Source organism: Ascaphus truei, chromosome 6 (genome assembly GCF_040206685.1).
Source record: "Ascaphus truei isolate aAscTru1 chromosome 6, aAscTru1.hap1, whole genome shotgun sequence".
Lineage (NCBI taxonomy): Eukaryota > Metazoa > Chordata > Amphibia > Anura > Ascaphidae > Ascaphus > Ascaphus truei.
Window position 1 is genome coordinate 91,311,104 of NC_134488.1, and position 17,877 is coordinate 91,328,980.

The 17,877-nt window shown below is 43.3% G+C and overlaps 1 protein-coding gene and 1 non-coding gene across 3 annotated transcripts in view; one reads left to right on the forward strand and one right to left on the reverse strand.

The window, feature by feature from the left end:
• Nucleotides 1-16,011, forward strand: part of TMEM51 (transmembrane protein 51) — a 47,131-nt gene extending 31,120 nt beyond the window's left edge. For both annotated transcript variants that reach the window (XM_075605085.1, XM_075605084.1), the window contains exon 3: nt 14,229-16,011. In XM_075605085.1, coding sequence (XP_075461200.1) covers nt 14,229-14,634 — 406 coding nt within the window. In that variant the 3' untranslated portion in view covers nt 14,635-16,011. The remainder of the gene's footprint in view (nt 1-14,228) is intronic.
• LOC142498215 (U2 spliceosomal RNA) lies at nt 8,881-9,075 on the reverse strand. The gene has a single exon (XR_012802394.1). It is a non-coding gene; the product is annotated as a U2 spliceosomal RNA (small nuclear RNA).
• Nucleotides 16,012-17,877: the final 1,866 nt, after the last annotated feature.

Genomic DNA, 17,877 nt, shown 5'->3' on the forward strand with positions numbered 1-17,877 from the left:
TTGGTATTCTGGTGATTTGCTGGTCTACAATTCTGTGGTTATATATCCACGGTTTATGAAATCCGATCTCAAGGCTGTAATCCGCTCGCTGTATACCGTAAACCTACAGACAGCCAGCTATTTGAGGGACAACAGCTTCCGCTTGACACAAACTAAGCATGCAGCAATCTACAGTCAAGCCATACAATACATCCGGATATGCTCCGACACAGCAGACAGCGGATTACAGCCTTGATCGGATTTACATACATATACATGCATACACACATACATACACACATACATATATACATACACACTAAATGTAGCCTCCCCTTTTGAGGACTACTAGTTAGTATGAGGGGTTAATAGCTTTAAAAGGGTTAACTGAGTGGGCTCACTCCGGTTAATCCCATCCCCATCATGTGGTGAAGGATGACTATGCAGAAAGGATAGCCACTCCCCAGTAAGTCTCGTGACCAGTGATGTCATAAGAAGATGGGAGGGTATATATAGCTCTCCTGAATGTGTTCTAGAAGCATGTTCCATGGCCGATTAAGAGGGCCTCACTGTGAGTCATATAAATATGTTTGAGTATAGTCATATCTACTAGAAATGTTTTGACACCTTTATTGTTTTCAGTTGGGGTACATGCCCCATTCAGTAATGGCCCAAGATTGTTCTCATTCGGGAAGAGGAGTGAGCATGTGCTTGGCAGGAATTCTCAGGGTAGTAGCTCCGGAACATAAACGTATAGGCCCCATCGGCAGGTCCTTGGTAAATTTACAATCTAATATGAGTGGACGAGGTAGGTATTACACAGTGATGGATACTGATCCCTGAAAAGCAGTGTATTCCCACCACAGTGACCCTGGTGAAATGGGGCACAATTGATGCTATACAGGAGATTGCCAATCTAACCAATAATAAGGGGCATGAGTATAAGTACTGTACCTCCTTACTATAGGAGTGAGAGCTACCAGAGGAAGAAGCACAGAGTAACCATAGTATTTTTTGTAATGCAAGCATTATCAATGGCTGTGAATAAAGCTCTTGTTTGTGCTATAAAGTTTCCTGGCGCCCATCATTATTCTATCTGCATATCCATGCCCAGCCTGGATGAATCCAGCACCCTGAAAAAGTATGAGAGACTGAGCACTGCCATGTACAGGCATACCCCGCATTAACGTACGCAATGGGACCGGAGCATGTATGTAAAGCGAAAATGTACTTAAAGTGAAGCACTACCTTTTCCCCACTTATTGATGCATGTACTGTACTGCAATCATCCAATACGTGTATAACTGATGTAAATAACGCATGTGTAACAGACTCTATAGTCTCCCCGCTTAAGCACAGCTTCGGAACAGGTAGGGAGCCGGTATTGCTATTCAGGACGTGCTGACTGGCGCATGCGTGAGCTGCCGTTTGCCTATTGAGCGAGATGTACTTACTCGCGAGTGTACTTAAAGTGAGTGTACTTAAAGTGAGTGTACTTAAAGTGAGTGTACTTAAACCGGGGTATGCCTGTATATATCTCCAACACTCTTATAAACGCCTTTAGAGCCGGGCAAGGTGAGTTGCATAAAGATATGTTGAAGTGTTCACCTCCAGTACATCCTAGGAAGTCATTGGACATAGATAACAGTGGGTCACATTATCACACAGCAATGATCAGCTGTTTCATTTTCATTCTGGCACTTATCTGCTTTATATTATAATAAAAACATGGTTTTATGTCTTTTGGAAAAAGAGCTATTCCCTTTCTGAGCTGTACGCAGAATTGAGCTCAATTACTAGAGCATACGACACAACCCCATTTTATTGATTTTGTGTACTTGTAAAAGCTCCCGTGATAAAGTGCTTCTAAAATGGGAAGCTTTAAAATGTACACATTTATTCTAAGCTGAGATAAATAAACTGCAAGAGGGCAACCTCCAGCAGAACCCCAAACATAGTCAAGTGTCTGCCTTTATGTCAATGAGTGTGTTCTACTGTCCTGAACTTGCATGGAATTGGTTTAACAGTGTTCATGGTTTTTCATTCACCATAGGTTTTCTTAAACCTTTGCTACAGCAGCCTGTTTCATGTGTCCGCTGCATATATTATAAATGGCACTTAATATTAAGGGCCTCATGCAGAGAGCATCGTTATTTCAAAACTCGCCATTTTTTGTTCAATTTCCCTCAGAAAACGGCATAAAATGGCGAGTTGCGAAAAACGCGCCATTTTTTTATTTCTATGTTTAAAACTCGCCTCGCGGCTGGCGAGAACCTCAATCGCGCCATTTTTAAAACTCTCCGAATGCAGAGAGGTGCGAACGGCAAGTAGCGGCTGTTCGCGCCAAAAAAAGGCGCGATTCTCGCATTTTTGCCGCGCCACGAAAATATGGCAAGATGGCGCTCGCCGCCTATAGTAAAGGGGAAAAAAAAGGCGCGAATTTGTTTTTACACGTTTCTGAAGCGCGCATCTCGCCAATTTAAACTCGCCACACGCATCCATGTTAAACATAGCAGAATTCGCACTTTTCTGCATATGGAGAATAAAACTCTCCAAAAAAGCTACTTTTTATGAAATTCGCCATTTTTAAAATTCTATGCTCTCTGCATGAGGCCCTAAAGGTGCAAACCTATATAGTCCATCAGAAAACATACTTTTAACTGTTGAACCGGCTTCCCGAAGCAAATCTAACAACGCTGAAAGCAAAGGTGTGGCTGCTTTAATTTTTTCGGAAATGAATTACAAGTTGAATTTCAATCAAGTGTTTTCTGTACACCTATCCCGCCCTGTCCTTGGAGTTAGAGGGACACAGGCTGTACAAACACTTGCTGATAACACACAGTAACCAGAGGAAATCAAACCCGTCCCAAAGTCCAATTTTTAAAGAAATATTTAAAAATACTTGGTGTCAGATTTGGATTAAAAATGTATCAATTTCCCAGACGAGACCCCTTAAACATGGGATGTGTTCACTTTGGTCATAGGAGGGATTGTTTCTTTAAATACAGTTCAACTTTATAAAGTAAACACGGATAATGTCTAGTGTGAATGCCTGGCTGAAAGTGCTAACATTCTTTACTTTGCAAGACGAGACCTGCTCATTGTGATTTGCAATCCCCAGTAATTATAATCTGCAGTCACGGAGCTTCTTTTAATTTTCTTGATATTTAACGTGTTGCCATGTTGGGAATCTGGGGGTCCCTGGGTCTGTATGTACTGGTTCAGTTCCATGGGACCCCTTTGGTTCAGAACGGTAATATTTAAAACCCGTTTTGGAGATGAATTGCTGCTTTTAACACTTTTAGTGCCGAAGGGGTCGGCAATGCTTTGCAACATGCACGAAGGGGTTAATTTATTCATGTTATATTACTAATTGCTATACTGTGTGGCTTCTTCTCGTAAGCCACTATTCCGTAGGCTCCAATATCACTTTTCCATGTTCAATAATCTCTGAACATGGATTATTTCAGTGTAGCTCAGAGCTTCACTGACATGGAGACGATGCTTAACAGCATATTAATTGGTGCTCTCTGAACTTCAGTAGACCCAGACTAACGAGCTCTGAATATGGCTTTGGTGCTTCTCCTTGTCCATAAAGGTATAATCTCAAAAAGGAAAGTGTCTGAGATAGGAAAGCGAAGTGCAATGGCCTATATTCAAATGACTGCGAAGTCTTCTTCCCAGTGCTGGAGAAGAACTCGGCTTTAATCAAATTAATGGAACTAAAATCTTCACCACAGGGGAGTGCCGCCTTTGCATAATGTATAGGGAGCGATTTTTTTTTCTCTCCATGCTTCTCAAAAAATCTCATTCAATGTGCATTAAATTTCCTCGCAAATAAAAATACAGCTCTATTCTGTCAATTCTAAGGGGCGTTCTATAGTGTGTGTGTGTGTGTGTGTGTGTGTGTGTGTGTGTGTGTGTGTGTGTGTGTGTGTGTGTGTGTGTGTGTGTGTGTGTGTGTGTGTGTGTGTGTGTGTGTGTGTGTGTGTGTGTGTGTGTGTGTGTGTGTGTGTGTGTGTGTGTATATATTAAATAATATTTTTAAAATAAAAAAAATGTTGTAATAAAAATAATTTGTATTTATTTAACTTTGACAAACATACACACATTACAGCGCCGGTAGCGCTGCGAAACCATTCATTTCCTCATCTTCTTCCTCGTCGGTCTGCTCCGTGCGCGCGGCCCTGTTATAGAATGGCTGGCTATCCTCAGCCAACTAAAACTGCCACGCGCGCACGGTGTAGCTAGCGCGCACCCGCGCTATAGAACCAACCTAAGATACACACATTTATTTGGGTTGTTATGTTTTTAAAAGAAAAGTGAAGAATGTCTGTTTTTTTTTAATTTGTATTTGAGGCTCTTGATTTATTGTGGACTGCATTTTGATTTCTATATTCATGTAACTACAGACTGAAGTCACTTGTAGTCCATAGAAGGTAACGGGTTCTGCATTTCTGTGATGTTGCGTGAATAACCTGAGTCTGGGTTGTCAGGATAATATACATTGTACAGTGAAATGTGGGAATGTGGAGGAGACCATGAAGGAGCAAATGCCTTCTCTGAGTTCAATTTCCGATCCACATCAACAGGTTGTAAAGGGACTTGCACTGAGAGAGTTGGATATGCTCACTGGAAAGAAAGCCCTTGTATAGGGGGAGGGTGGCATGACTGCGGTACGGAGCTTCCCTCCGTCTTTCTTCTCCTTTGGTGGCCATAGTTTCCCCCTCCCTCCTTGGGTCACTATCCCTGGTGCCTGGGTGATGTTGGGGCCCATTTACCTGGCCTGGGGGGACATGGAGGGGTTAAAATCCATAGGAGAAGGCAAGAGAGGTGGCTAGTGTTAGGGGGAGGGAGGCAGAGACTGCGGATGAGATCAGTGGGGGAGGAAGTGACCCGAGAGCTCAGTTGCGCTCCTAGGCTGGTTATAATCTCCCACCCATCCCTTCATTTCGGACAAAAGGGGTTTAACAGCAACTTGTTTATTATTATTTTTTTGGTAAAGGACAGGAAAATAATGTTCTAATGTTTGGTAATGGTTATATTTGTCACAATTGCAATGTTGGTGTGGGATAAACCCCTGTGAGTGTGGGTGGTGTTACAACATGGGGCTTATGATGGGCAATTGGGCAGAGGGAGCTGTATCCACTGGGCGGTGGGTACAGGGAGTTGCCTCGGCTTGGTTGGTAAATTTGGGAGGAGCCAGAGTGCTGGACGGTACCTGGCTGGATGAATGTGGCCACGTCGGTGAGCCGATTGCTGAGTGAGGGGTTGGGTACTCTGGCTGGGTAAAAGTTAGTTGGGAAATGCTGACTGTTTTTAATACCGACCAACCTTAAAACTCACCTCTCAAAAGAAGCATCCCAATAGCCTGGACTCGTAGCTACTGCCCCACACCTACAGTCACTCCCAACCATTGTGGTCAAGAAACTGTCATCTACTGCACTTATTCCCTCATCTGCAGTCTCCAAGTCTTCCAACAATACCACATGGATTTCCTATCCTATTGTCTAACTTTGCTGCGTTTATCGTATTAATATAATTCCCTGTATTGTATTGTCTTGGTAAAGTGCCAAGTACACTGTCGGCACTATATAACTAAAGATATACATATCTTTATGGTTTAATAAAAGCTGTGATTGGTTTACCACCAGCTTGTTGTCACGTGATCTGTTGCATCATGTGGGGAGTGATGTGGGCTGGTGTGTTGAGGAGGAATATAAGAGACGGGAGAAAGCTCCAAGGTTAAAAAGTTCAAGTTATATGATACATCCTAACATATGAAAACGCCCACCTTCTCCTCGTGAGTAATGGTGAAGGTGTTCTGGTGATGAGCGGAATATAAACCTTTAGCTGACAGACTGGGCCTGCAAGGCATTGAATGTGGCAACAAAGGGGGGCATGTCCTAAGAAGATATGAGTCACTATCTGCTTTTGGTTGCCTACATTTGTGACTGAAACTCCCTCCACATATCCGTCACTAGAGGAGACCATAGTCCATGCAGTGAAAGCGCAGGCTGGTGTATTACAGCCGCCCTCTGCTCACATTTCCTTGAGCTCTGCTTCAAAAGTGTCATGGAAACGATGGTCACAAGAACCTTGGAATATCAGTGGCTCATTTTAAATGTGCAGTCATTAAATTGCATTGGCAGAAACAGAATAGTTACAACAGATTTTTTCATTTGCTGAATAACTATTGTGAGTGTCACGGGACACCAGGCAGTTTACACCTTTTTAACCGGGATCATTCACTGAGCAAAACAAGGTAGTGAAATAAATTGTAATTTATTCGCACAAATTTGCTTACACAGTGATAAACAAAATACACACGAAAAACACACTTGCTGGGGGTCTGGGGTTCGAAAACTAGACTCTCTTAGGTGCAGGGAACTCTAAATAAGAGTTTTACCCTGACCGGAACTTAGCCCGAAATCTCCTGGTTCCTAAATCGGCGTGAAGTTCCACACGCCACCGCTCCCTTCTCTTCTGAGAACTTGGACTTTTCTTGACCGCGAGCTACCACCGATTCTCTGGAACCGAAATCGGCATCAAACCCCAGCCGTGTCCGCTACGTTCGATTTTGAGAACTTGGCCGCAAAAAGCTGGACTTAGAATCTGTCAGGGAGGCGACCCTGGCTTGAAATTTAAGCCGGTTGCTCTGTTATTCGTGCAAGAGCAACTTTGAAAATCCCGCCCGCACTCTTACTACTGGGAATCTCAAATCTCATTGGCTCAGACATTTCTTATAGTATTCTGAGTTTCATTCATGAAACTCAGCAGCCAATCATCGTGTGGGAACTATCACAGTAGCCAATCAGAGCCAAGCCAGTCTGAAAACCCGGGTCAGCAGGAAATATGAAATTGCCAAGGGACATGCGCAAGTTTGCCACCTCTGTCCCTGGCTATCTCCATGCCACCTGCTGGGTCAGGCTCCACTAGGTCTGACGAAACAAATGGCAGCCCGGACGACTGCCATTGTACTCCGGACCTGGGTACTTGAGCCCTTCCCTGCCACCCAAATGGCTTTCACACCTTTGGCATCTCTGGCTCCTTTGAACTCCGATGTCCAGCAGACTTACTGGCGCCTATGGGGTAGCCCTGACAGTCTGAACATTTGGTTCTGAAAGTCCCAGCGCCTTACAGTACACAACAGTACATTAGACTGTATTAGTAAACTATACTTTAATACAGGGGTGCGCAAAACTTCTTGAGCTGCGCCCGGCAGCCTCGGCGTTCGTCCCCCCCCCCCCTCCCCCTCGCCAAGGACTCGGCGTCAAATGACGTCGCCTGTCACGACCCCGCGGCGTCATGACACCACACTGCCATGGCAACGTGTCGCCGAAGACCCCGCAGAGAGCAGGTAAGGGAGTTACAGAGGTCGCACGCCTACCCCGGCATTTAATTTAAAAGCCATGAGGAAGAGCGTGAGGACTCTGAAACCACCGCGCACCCCCCTAGAAATTTTCGCGCACCCCTGCTTTAATACATGCCTAAGTCCCTGGGTATGGGGAATAGAATGCTATACTTTTATTTCTATCAGCCTTTATTCCCCACACACTATATATTTGACTTAGACTCTGAGAGTCCCCTCACGACCTTATCTACGGTTGGAGCACCCACAAACCCAATACAGGTTCTGGCATTAACTGGGGTACCCCCCTTAACCTAGGGATCCATTCAGTTACGGGGACACTTTTTTCATCCCTTTGCCCTATTTACCTTTCTGGGCTATGCTGAAGCAGGGAACCCTAGTGGTAAGTCACGCTTTCTTTTTCAGGGGGAGATATTGCCGAGACAATGTGCCTACATGTATCCGAGAATCAGGCATGATTCCCGGGTACATTTTTAGGGGAACCGACAGCATCGGACCCCAACTACCTAGCACATTCTGACAATTCCTCTGCAAAACCCCCCTTGAAACTCATGCCCTAGCAATCCCTGCTCACTGACATGCCCGGAAAGATAAAACCACATAACATACTTTATTATCGCAAAGTACATTTGAAACTTACTGGGCTCCAGCTAAGTCTCTTGAACCCTTATACTCGGTTCAGGAGTAACCACCAAGGACTTAACCTTTATGTGAGAGCCTTGTTACCCCCCTACCGTCACAGTGAGCACATTCACGTCTCAGACACGTCTGCAACCCTGCTTTTCACTGTTTTTTTTCTAGCATACAGGTGCTTCCACTGCAGTAAGGGATTCTGGAAAATAACATGCAAATGCGCACAGTCATCTTTTGCTTATAATTCATTTTGACATGGACCCCTATAAGCTTATGCCTGCTGCATTACACATCTTTTTAGCACAGCCGGGGTTATGTGCATATCCAGTAAACCTATTCAGATAGCTTTTTTATTTCCTGCCCCGTGAACTGAAGCCGCTTGGGTGCTCTTGCTTGAGACTGTCCTCCCGAAGCCTAACAAGTCCTGTTACTCCTCCCAAGGACCTTCAGCCTGATGGCCAGGAAGCTCCGAGGGCTCTTTGACGCTGTCCTCTATCAGGGTTCTAGACATCCTCCTTCTTTTCTTCGGCCAGAAGACCTGCAAGAAAGTCCACGACTTTAGTTTTCAGCCGGAGCCTACTCACCCAGGTCGTTTTCTCTCCCAAGAGATGGCGAGTAGTTGTGCATAACTGCATCTACTCCACACACAAACACAAAGTGCTATGTGTAAAGTCGGTGCACTACTACAGCGACCATAGCAGGACACCAAGTGCTGCGTGTCTGTGCCGGAGCACCCCAGCCCTGATGTGCCGGGTGGATTAAAAAATGTTGTTCCCCCTTAGCGAGAAGGCCCAGGAACGACGTGAATGAGGGAGGTAAATCCATAGAATCAAAGGTCCGATGCTGGTAACTGTTCCACGTACCATTGTGTCGCTGCGTTAGGGCATAACCTTTGCCCACTGTGAGCTTCACACAGACGGTAATGTACTAAGAACACCCCCCACACCCCTGTGACTTCTCCAGCCGGGGTGCATGGACCCAAGAAATCTTGACCAGGCCAGAGGACCAAATGCGTGCCACTGTCCATCCTATTCCTGTCACACGTAGGATAGATACTACACTTGATCTTAGCCAAAAGGCAGAGAAGCGATGGCTGCTCCAACCTTTTTGGGTCTCGTCAGTGTCGGGCTTGTTATACAGGCTTTGCAAATTGAAGATGGGATAGGTTTCAACCACACCTTAAATGAATTATGGTGGGTAAAAAAGGGGTCAAAATTCTCCATTGTATAGCTTACCGAAAATGGAAAAAAAATCACTTGTGAGCACAGTCGCATGTCTCAGACAGGTCTGCAATCCTGCTTTTCACTGTTATTTCCTAGCATACAGTGCTTCAACTACAAGGGATTCTGGGAAATTACATGCATATGAGCACACTGCCACCTTTTGCATCATATAGTTATTTTAAATGCACAAGAACACCTAGTGGATGGAATTTAGCCATTGGCCTCATAGCCACTATTGGATCATTTTTGTTTCAGCTGATTTATGCAAAATTTATTTTACGGGGCTGTCAACTCCATTCCCTTCTGCTTCAAGAAAAGCCGTGTTTTTGCTATTTGAATAGGCTTATCACATACATATCGGCTCTCTGATTTTCAGGGAGTCTCACTGATTGTCAGTCTCACTCATTTTTATCATCTGCATCAAATAGATGATGGTGTGTGTGTAAGTGCTGATCGGGCATGAATTAAAGTAGGAATAGAAATGGGCACCAGGAACTTTTATAAAACATGTGTGTTCCTAAAAACACAGTCCAAAAACACTTCAACATAAATAGGCGGTACTCGGTTATCCGACGTAAGTAGTGTCGGTTAGTGAAAACGGCGTACAGCAAGCCCACACAGTTTAATTCATTCCAGCCAGCAACCCCTTAACTAAGTAGTAAGCAACCAGGAGTGGGCTAAAACTACAGTATATATATTTTTTTTTTTTTTGCACAGGAGTAAACAAGACTGGTATAGATATTTAAAAAATTAACATATAAAACCATTTCTCAAACTCAGTGAAATGCCCTTGTCCTGACACATCGTGTGTGTGTGTGTGTGTGTGTGTGTGTGTATTTCTACTGTATATCAAATAAAATACATTAAGTAATATTTTTTTGCTACTGTAGGTGTCAGAGGTCTTTTTTGTCTTTTTTATGACCCTGGAATTGTTTGAATTGCATTGCAATTAATTACTAATCCTTCTGACTTCTCTATGACCTTCATTACTGATCTTTCTGTAATGTACCTCGGCTCTGCCATATAAACTGGCAGGTGAATAAGGGTCTGGAAGATAACAAGTTTGTGTTACATAGTGGATGAGGTGGAAAAAAGACATACGTCCATCAAGTTCATCCTATGCTAAATTTAGACGACAGATACTTTATCCTATATTTGTATTTACAGTATATTGATCCAGAGGAAGGCAAATAAACCCCAGTGAAATATCATCCAATGATGTCTCCTAAGGGGAAAAATAAATTCCTTCCTGAATTCAAGAATTGGCAATCAGATTACTCCCTGGATCAATATCCTTCCCATGTTTACTTATCCCTGTATACCTTTCCATTATAAATAGATGTGCAACGTTTTTTTTTTAAACAAATCTATTGTATCTGCTATCAGTCTCATGGGTAATGAATTCCACATTTTAACTGCCCTTACTGTAATCAACCCTTTCCTATGTTGCTAGTGAAATCTCCTTTCCTCCAACCTTAAGAGATGACCCCGAGTCCTTTGTACTGCCCTTGGGATGAACAGTTCTTTTGAAAGCTCCTTGTACTGTGCCCGAATATATTTGTATATAGTAATCATATCCCCTCTTAGACACACCTTTTCTACTGTAAACAAATCTAATTTGGCTAGCCTCTCCTCATAAATCAAATTATCCATCCCCATTACTAATTTGGTGGCTCTTCTCTGCACTCTCTAGTTCCATAATGTATTTTCTAAGGAGGGTGCTTAATAAAGGGACTTAATTGTGTTTACTTACCTTCAATTCATTGCCCGTTTAATGCAAGATAAGATCTTGTTTTCCTTTGCATGATTTTGGGCAGTGTGTGTGTGTGTGTGTGTGACCTTTCAGCGCGCCACAAACACATACGTCCCATATCCAGTTTTTGGATGGGGACCACCTACCTATTCCAGAGGGCTGGTGAACCAAAGCAGGGTGCTACAACCTATAGAGAAGAACGGAGACGCGTTTCTGCTCGCACAAGGCCGTGTGAGTAGTGATCATTATATTATGTGTTATTTATCACTTCCAGAATCGAAACGCCCGCCTCTCCTTTTCCATTTCCTCCCCTACCTGTTTATTTAGCCACATTGGTTTTGACTTCTTTCTTTTATACTTATTACCCAAGGGTATACACGAATAAGTGTGCTTTTCTAACAATGTTTTAAAGACTGCCCATTTATCTTCTGCATTTTTTCCTGCAAAAGCATCATCACAATGTATTACTTGTAGATTAGTCCTCAGTTTATTAAAGAATCTGCCTTTCTAAAGTTTAAGGTCTTTGTTGAACCCAAGTAATCTTTTTGTTGATAATTTATTTCAAATTAGATCATGTTATGATCACTGTTAACAAATATTCAAGTCCTGGAACATTTGGGTATTACTTCTACATTGTTTGATATTACCAAATCCAGTATTGCCCCTCTCCTGGTTGGTTCCTCAATAATTTGGGTCATATAATTGTCTTTAAGCACCCTCAAAAACCTGTTCCATTTAGTTGTAATGCTAATCTCATCGCCCCAGTCTATGTCCGGATAATTAAAATCCTCCATTATGCAAACATGACCCAGTTTTGATGCCTTCTCCATTTGCAAAAGTATTTTAGCTTCCTCAATCTCACAGATATATTTGGTGGTTTATAGCAGGGGTGCGCAAACTTTTGAGCCTGCGCCCACCTGCCTTGTGTCCCCTGGCACTCGCGCCCACCCCCTTCGCTCAGTGCGGCATCAAATGACGCACGGGTCATGTAACGTCACGCCGCATGACCCTGTGGCATCATTTTACGCCGCTTTGCCATGGAGGCGCGTCCAGACGCTGGCCGAATCTCGGTGAGTTGAGGTTGCAGAGGCCTCACGCGATCCCCTGGCATTTAATGTTATTGCCTTGTGGAAGAGCGTGAGGCCTCTGCAACCGCCTGCGTCCCCCCCCCCCAGAAAAATCTCACGCAGCCCTGGTTTATAGCATATCCTTACAAACCTTTTCTTTATACTTTTACCTCCACTACTAATTTCTATCCACAAGGTCTCTACATTTTCATCATTCCCTTCATAAACCTCTTCCCTTATCATAGGTTTTAGATCTAGTTTAACATATAAACATACTCCACCTCCTCTTCTATTTGCTCGATCCTTCTGAAAAAGGGAATAACGATCTAAATTAACTTCCCAATTATGAGTTTCATCCCACCATGTTTCAGTAATTCATATGATATCATACTGCTCCCTTGCAGCTATTAATTCAAGCTCCCCCATTTTATCTGACTGTCTTCTTGCATTAGCAAGCATGCATTTCAGTTGGGTTTTTTTTCAGCCTGTACTATTATCTTATCTGCTCCTGCCTTTCTGCATCAATGGGGTTTACTCTTTAGAAGTTTTCTAGTATTATCTATATTTACTATGAATGTCTCGCTGCTTGGCAAACTTGCATTGCCCCATTCAACCCTCCATGACGCCTTGCCATTCCCTTCCCCATCTATTCTGTTTAGTTTATCTGTTTCTTGCGCCTCCCCCCCCCCCTCCATCCTAGTTTAAAATCTCCTCCAACATTTTTAACATTCTCCCCCCAAGCACAGAAGATCATTGAGGTGCAGTCCGTACCGAGCATAAAGATTGCACCTCACAGAAAAGGAGTCCCAGTGCTCTAAAAAACGCAACTTGCAGAAGCCCAGAGTTTAATTAATGGGCATATCCGTATGCATGCTGCTACTATAATAAATAAAGAAAGAAATGGAGGACAGGGCACACGGATTTGAAAATAGAAAATATTTATTTAAGCCAACACGACGTTTCGACCAACGTGGTCTTTCTCAAAATGACCATTTTTTACACTTGAGAAAGACCTTGTTGGTCGAAACTTCGTGTTGGCTTAAATAAATATTTTCTATTTTCAAACCCGTGTGCCCTGTCCTCCATTTCTCTTTGTATGCCGTGGATTGGATGCAGCCTTCCGTTCATGGATGGGAGCACCGGTAATTGTATCATCTCTTATTACATTACTTGGTGTGCAGCACGTCTCCTCTCTCGTTCTACTATAATAAATGACATTACAAAAAAAGTATCCCTTGATTCAGAATAATTGAGGTAGTCTTGAAAAATGCAAGCAATATAAATAATATTCAAATGAAAAATGTTATCAATATTAGCAGCAGCGGATTTAAAAATGTGCCGCCCCTAGGCACTTACCTGTGTCAGCCGCCTCCTTTCTGCCGCCTCTCCTGCTCCTTTGCAATCCCAACGTCAAAGACGCTGCGGACGTCGCCCGGCGGCACGTTGCCATGGCAACGAGACGCCGTGTGATGTTGGGGACGTCTGCAGCGTCATTTGACGCGGGGATTCCAAAGGAGTAGCAGGGTGGCAGAGAGGAGGCAGCCGGCACAGGCAAGTGCCCACCCATTAGGTGCGATAGGCCCGAGTGTTTGGCAAAATTTATATGGGGGCGTAATTTTTGCCATCGCAAAATGTTGCCACCTTGGTCTCGGGTGTAATGGGACATCTGCCACTGAATATTATGTATCAGGAAACAATTTGATTGATCAGTGTGCTCTACCAGCACCTTGTGTCCTTGCTTTGTGTCCTTGCCTTGTGTCCTTGCCTTGTGTCCTTGCCTTGTGTCCTTGCCTTGTGTCCTTGCCTTGTGTCCTTGCCTTGTGTCCTTGCCTTGTGTCCTTGCCTTGTGTCCTTGCCTTGTGTTATCTTCGATTACTGTATGTCATCAGGCATGTGTTAACTCTTTGCACTTGAGTAACGAGCGTTAACCATGCCAAATTTAAAGGATAATGCAATGGCGTTCTCATAGCATGGATATTATTTATTGTATACAAGAGATAATGACATTTGCCTTATTTATCAGCCAATTTTATGTGAAGCCTTTTAAACCAAATTGAATATTAATTATTTTGATCATTTCTGCGATATAAACCTGTCTCGCTGAGCTGAATGTCTGTGACTGCAAGGTTATGATTGATCAGAAACCAGATTATTGTGTTCGCATACTTTCCTTTAACCATGTATTGTTTTTTTGTTTTTAGCCCAGATGATCATGACACTCCCAGGTTTTTTGCTCCAAGCTACGAGGAGGTGATGAGAATAGGATACGACTCTTCAAACACTACAGAGATTGACCGAGATGCAAGAATGAGCATTTCTCTTCCCTCGTATGAGTCTTTAACTGAGCTTGATGATTCGACACCGACCCGACCGAATTCTGGACCAGCGATGGCGGAGCAACCGCAAAGGACCAATTCCCGCTCCGGGAAAGGGAAAAAGCCATTGAACGTTAGGAGAATTAAATCGGAAAAGCTGCACCTAAAGGAGTTTAGATTAAATCTGTCGGGTAAAAGCAAGGAGACCAAAACCATTGAACCTTTGACTCCACCCCCACAATATGATGGGAAGCCACTTGGTGGAAACTCAGCCAATGTAGAAACCAATTAAAATCACAATACATTGCTATTTAAATACCATACGGGACCTTTATACAGAGAATATGTACATTTGACTCGTACCTGCGAGATGTGTAAATCAAAACTGATAGGTTGGCCAAACTGGCTAAATCTTAAACATCAAAAACCAGGGGATGTTATTTTCTCTATTACATTCTATTCTGCTGGAGGTTTTTTGTGCTCTTATTTACCTTTAATTTGAGAAGCCACTCACTTTTTCATCTACAGGAATGATGTGTAAAATATTCCCACCCCCTACCCCCCCACACTTTTAGACCTCTTTCCAGTAAAAGTGCAGCTCAGTCACTTCTACTGTCTGTACTTCCACTCTTTTGTAGGAACTAGAGGACTCTGCCAAAGTAGCCAATGTTACGGGTGCCAATGTAATTTCGCTCATTACAACTGTACATACGTGACAATTGCCAGCTTTCAACAAAATACTATTGCATTTTGCGATTATTTGGCTCCGCTTTCATTCAGGTGTCCACTAGAGGGTGCTACTGCCATAGTAATTCCAGTGTGAGATCAGAATGAGCAAAGAATCAGTATTGACTAATACAGTGGTCCTCCACTTCATGGACTGGTCACTGTATACTCTTGTTCTACTCTCAGAAGATGTGTTTTGGAGACTCAGGACCCAAAATTAAAAATTTTATCATAAAAAGTACTGACTTCAATGAGTGAGACCCCACTTAAGTTTGCTAAACATGAGTGAGGGGCGACTCCCAGATTGAGCTTCATTAACAATTGCATTGGACAGGTCCGGAACTGTCAGAGCCGGAGGCGTGAATTCCCTGTCCTTTTTGGGATCATCCTCTGGCTATTAGTGTTATGAGGGGGTCTGTGTATGTAAAAATGAATGGCACCCTGAAGCTTTTGTTCTTTTTACTATGAACACAGTATTTACCAAACCACACACTACAGAAGGGTTGCAATCACTAAATTTAGACTATTTGATCCCTTATCTGGATTCTTAATCATGTTAATTTGTGAAGCTCATCTATGGATTAATTATCTTAAATAGGATTCATTTATTTTTCCCACCTCAAACATCACGGACAACTGATTATTCTTGAATAAAAATGGACTTTAACATTTTTAATCTAAAAATCAAATGTATAGGTTTTGTATCTGCACTAAAGAAATACATCATTAGTTGAATTTGAATGCAGCTTAACGCTTTTTTTTTTTTTTTAACTTATATAAGAATCCTATGCAATTATATTGAAGTATAATATTTGTAAATGTCTGGGTTTATTTTTTTTCTTTAATTCTTGCATATTTTGTTAGCTATTTGGGCTAACAAGGGACAGAGGCATGTAACTTATTAGCTATTTTCAAATTTGTTAATAAAAAGAATATGAACATATCTTTGTATGTTGGGTGTCTGTATTTAATGAATTTCAACATCCGCTTCAGTTACACAGTTAAATGTGTTCATGGATTACATTTACAACAGATTTAATTCATATTTTCTAGGCTAATTCAGTTTCACTTTTTAGCAGAGCAAAAAAAAAGCATTTTCTGTTTTTTTTTTTGTTTTTTTTGGTACAGGAATTTAAAAGGCTGTCTTAATTTCTTCAGTTAACTAGACTAATCCGTAGCCTTGATGTTGGCGGTGTACCGCATAAGCTGATTGCTTCAGTAAACAGATGGACAATACCATATGTTCCTGGCACCTTCTCCACCCGAGGGCTTCATCGATACCAATCTCATTTCTAAACCGTGTGCAATGCAATAGCTGGAATTATTAAGTTGCCTGACTGAACTCATAATATTCTTGAATACACCAAGTAAAGTGTGCTCTCAAACAGCCATTCAGCAAAAAGCACCTTGTGTACTGTATGTATATCATTATTTGTATAGCGCTACCCATGTGCGTAGCACTTTACAGCAGTACAGCAAGGTATGATAAACACTGGAACACTTTATTGCACACTTCAATAGTACAGCAGATAACACAGCAACAGAGCTTAGGGCCTTCACCCTTAGGATGTCCCTGGACCTTGCACTCCCGGCCTAGGGCACCTGAAGCAGTCCTAGCTCTTCCCTTACTCCCTGGTGGAGTAAGGGGAATAGTCTCCCTTCACTCCCCTAGAGGAGGGCCCACAGATTGACACAGCCCTGCACAATTGTTATGGGTAGACCAGCCTCTCAAGGGTAGAGGCAACTGACTAAATCAGGAAGTGCAGCTCATTAAGTATAAGCAAAGCAAGAACCATCCCCATGCCCCTGATTGGACACAAGGCCTGGTTACACGCCTTCTCTGTGTCTCACTGAGGCTGCATAGAAGTGGGGGAAACCAATTGATTACTCCTGGCAAGCCTGATTTTACTAGGGCTTACTGCCAGGAGGAGGACAGGCTGGTAGCCCAAAACCAGCCAGAGCTACAACTATATACTTATTTATTTATAAAATGTTTGACCAGGAAGTAATACATTGAGATTTACCTCTCGTTTTCAACTGTCCTGGGCATAGAGTTAGGCCAGGTCGCCGCTGGCTACTGCAGCGCCTGCTGTGACGGACGCTGCAGGGACAAGAGCCACCCCACAATGGGGCCGGGCCCGCTGCGAGGGGGGGCCGCCGCGCTGCACTGAAAGAAACTCCTGCTCTCAAGAAAATTGAGATCAGGAGTCGCAATGGAGCGCTAGGCGATGGCCCCTGGCGGTTCAGCCAATGAGGACGAACCTGCCAGGTGACGTCACGGCCGCACCCCGTCACTCCCCCCGTCTTTCCCCTTGCAGCTCACTGCAGACCGGGGAATTCGGCTGCACGTGCCGCCTGCCTCGCAGGGAGCAGGGCCGCCACTTTAAGATTAAGAGTTAAGATATACTACAGATTAACACAAATGATAGGCGTGTGGTTTTTTTTATGCTTTATAAAAGAATACTATGTAGCCATGTGTAAAATTGGTGTACAGATCTCTCTCATGCTGGCAGTAATCCTGGTAAGAAGGCAGGGTTGCCAGTAACTATCATGGAGGTTTGCCCTCAAACCCTGGTGAAGTGTTATATGTAGCAAAGGAAGTGACAGCATGCTTTGTGTCCACTGTTAGTGACACAGAGGTGGGTCTTTCTGGAGTCTATATATTACACAGCACTGCCTAAAGTTAGTGGGTCTAAGTTGTTCTGAGAGAGTGGTTGTGTGATGTTCAAGGTTAAGCTCTGCTGGTCAGAGTGGCAAGTGACAAGCTGAATACACACTGTGTCCAGGGACCTGGCACAGCTGGTGATCT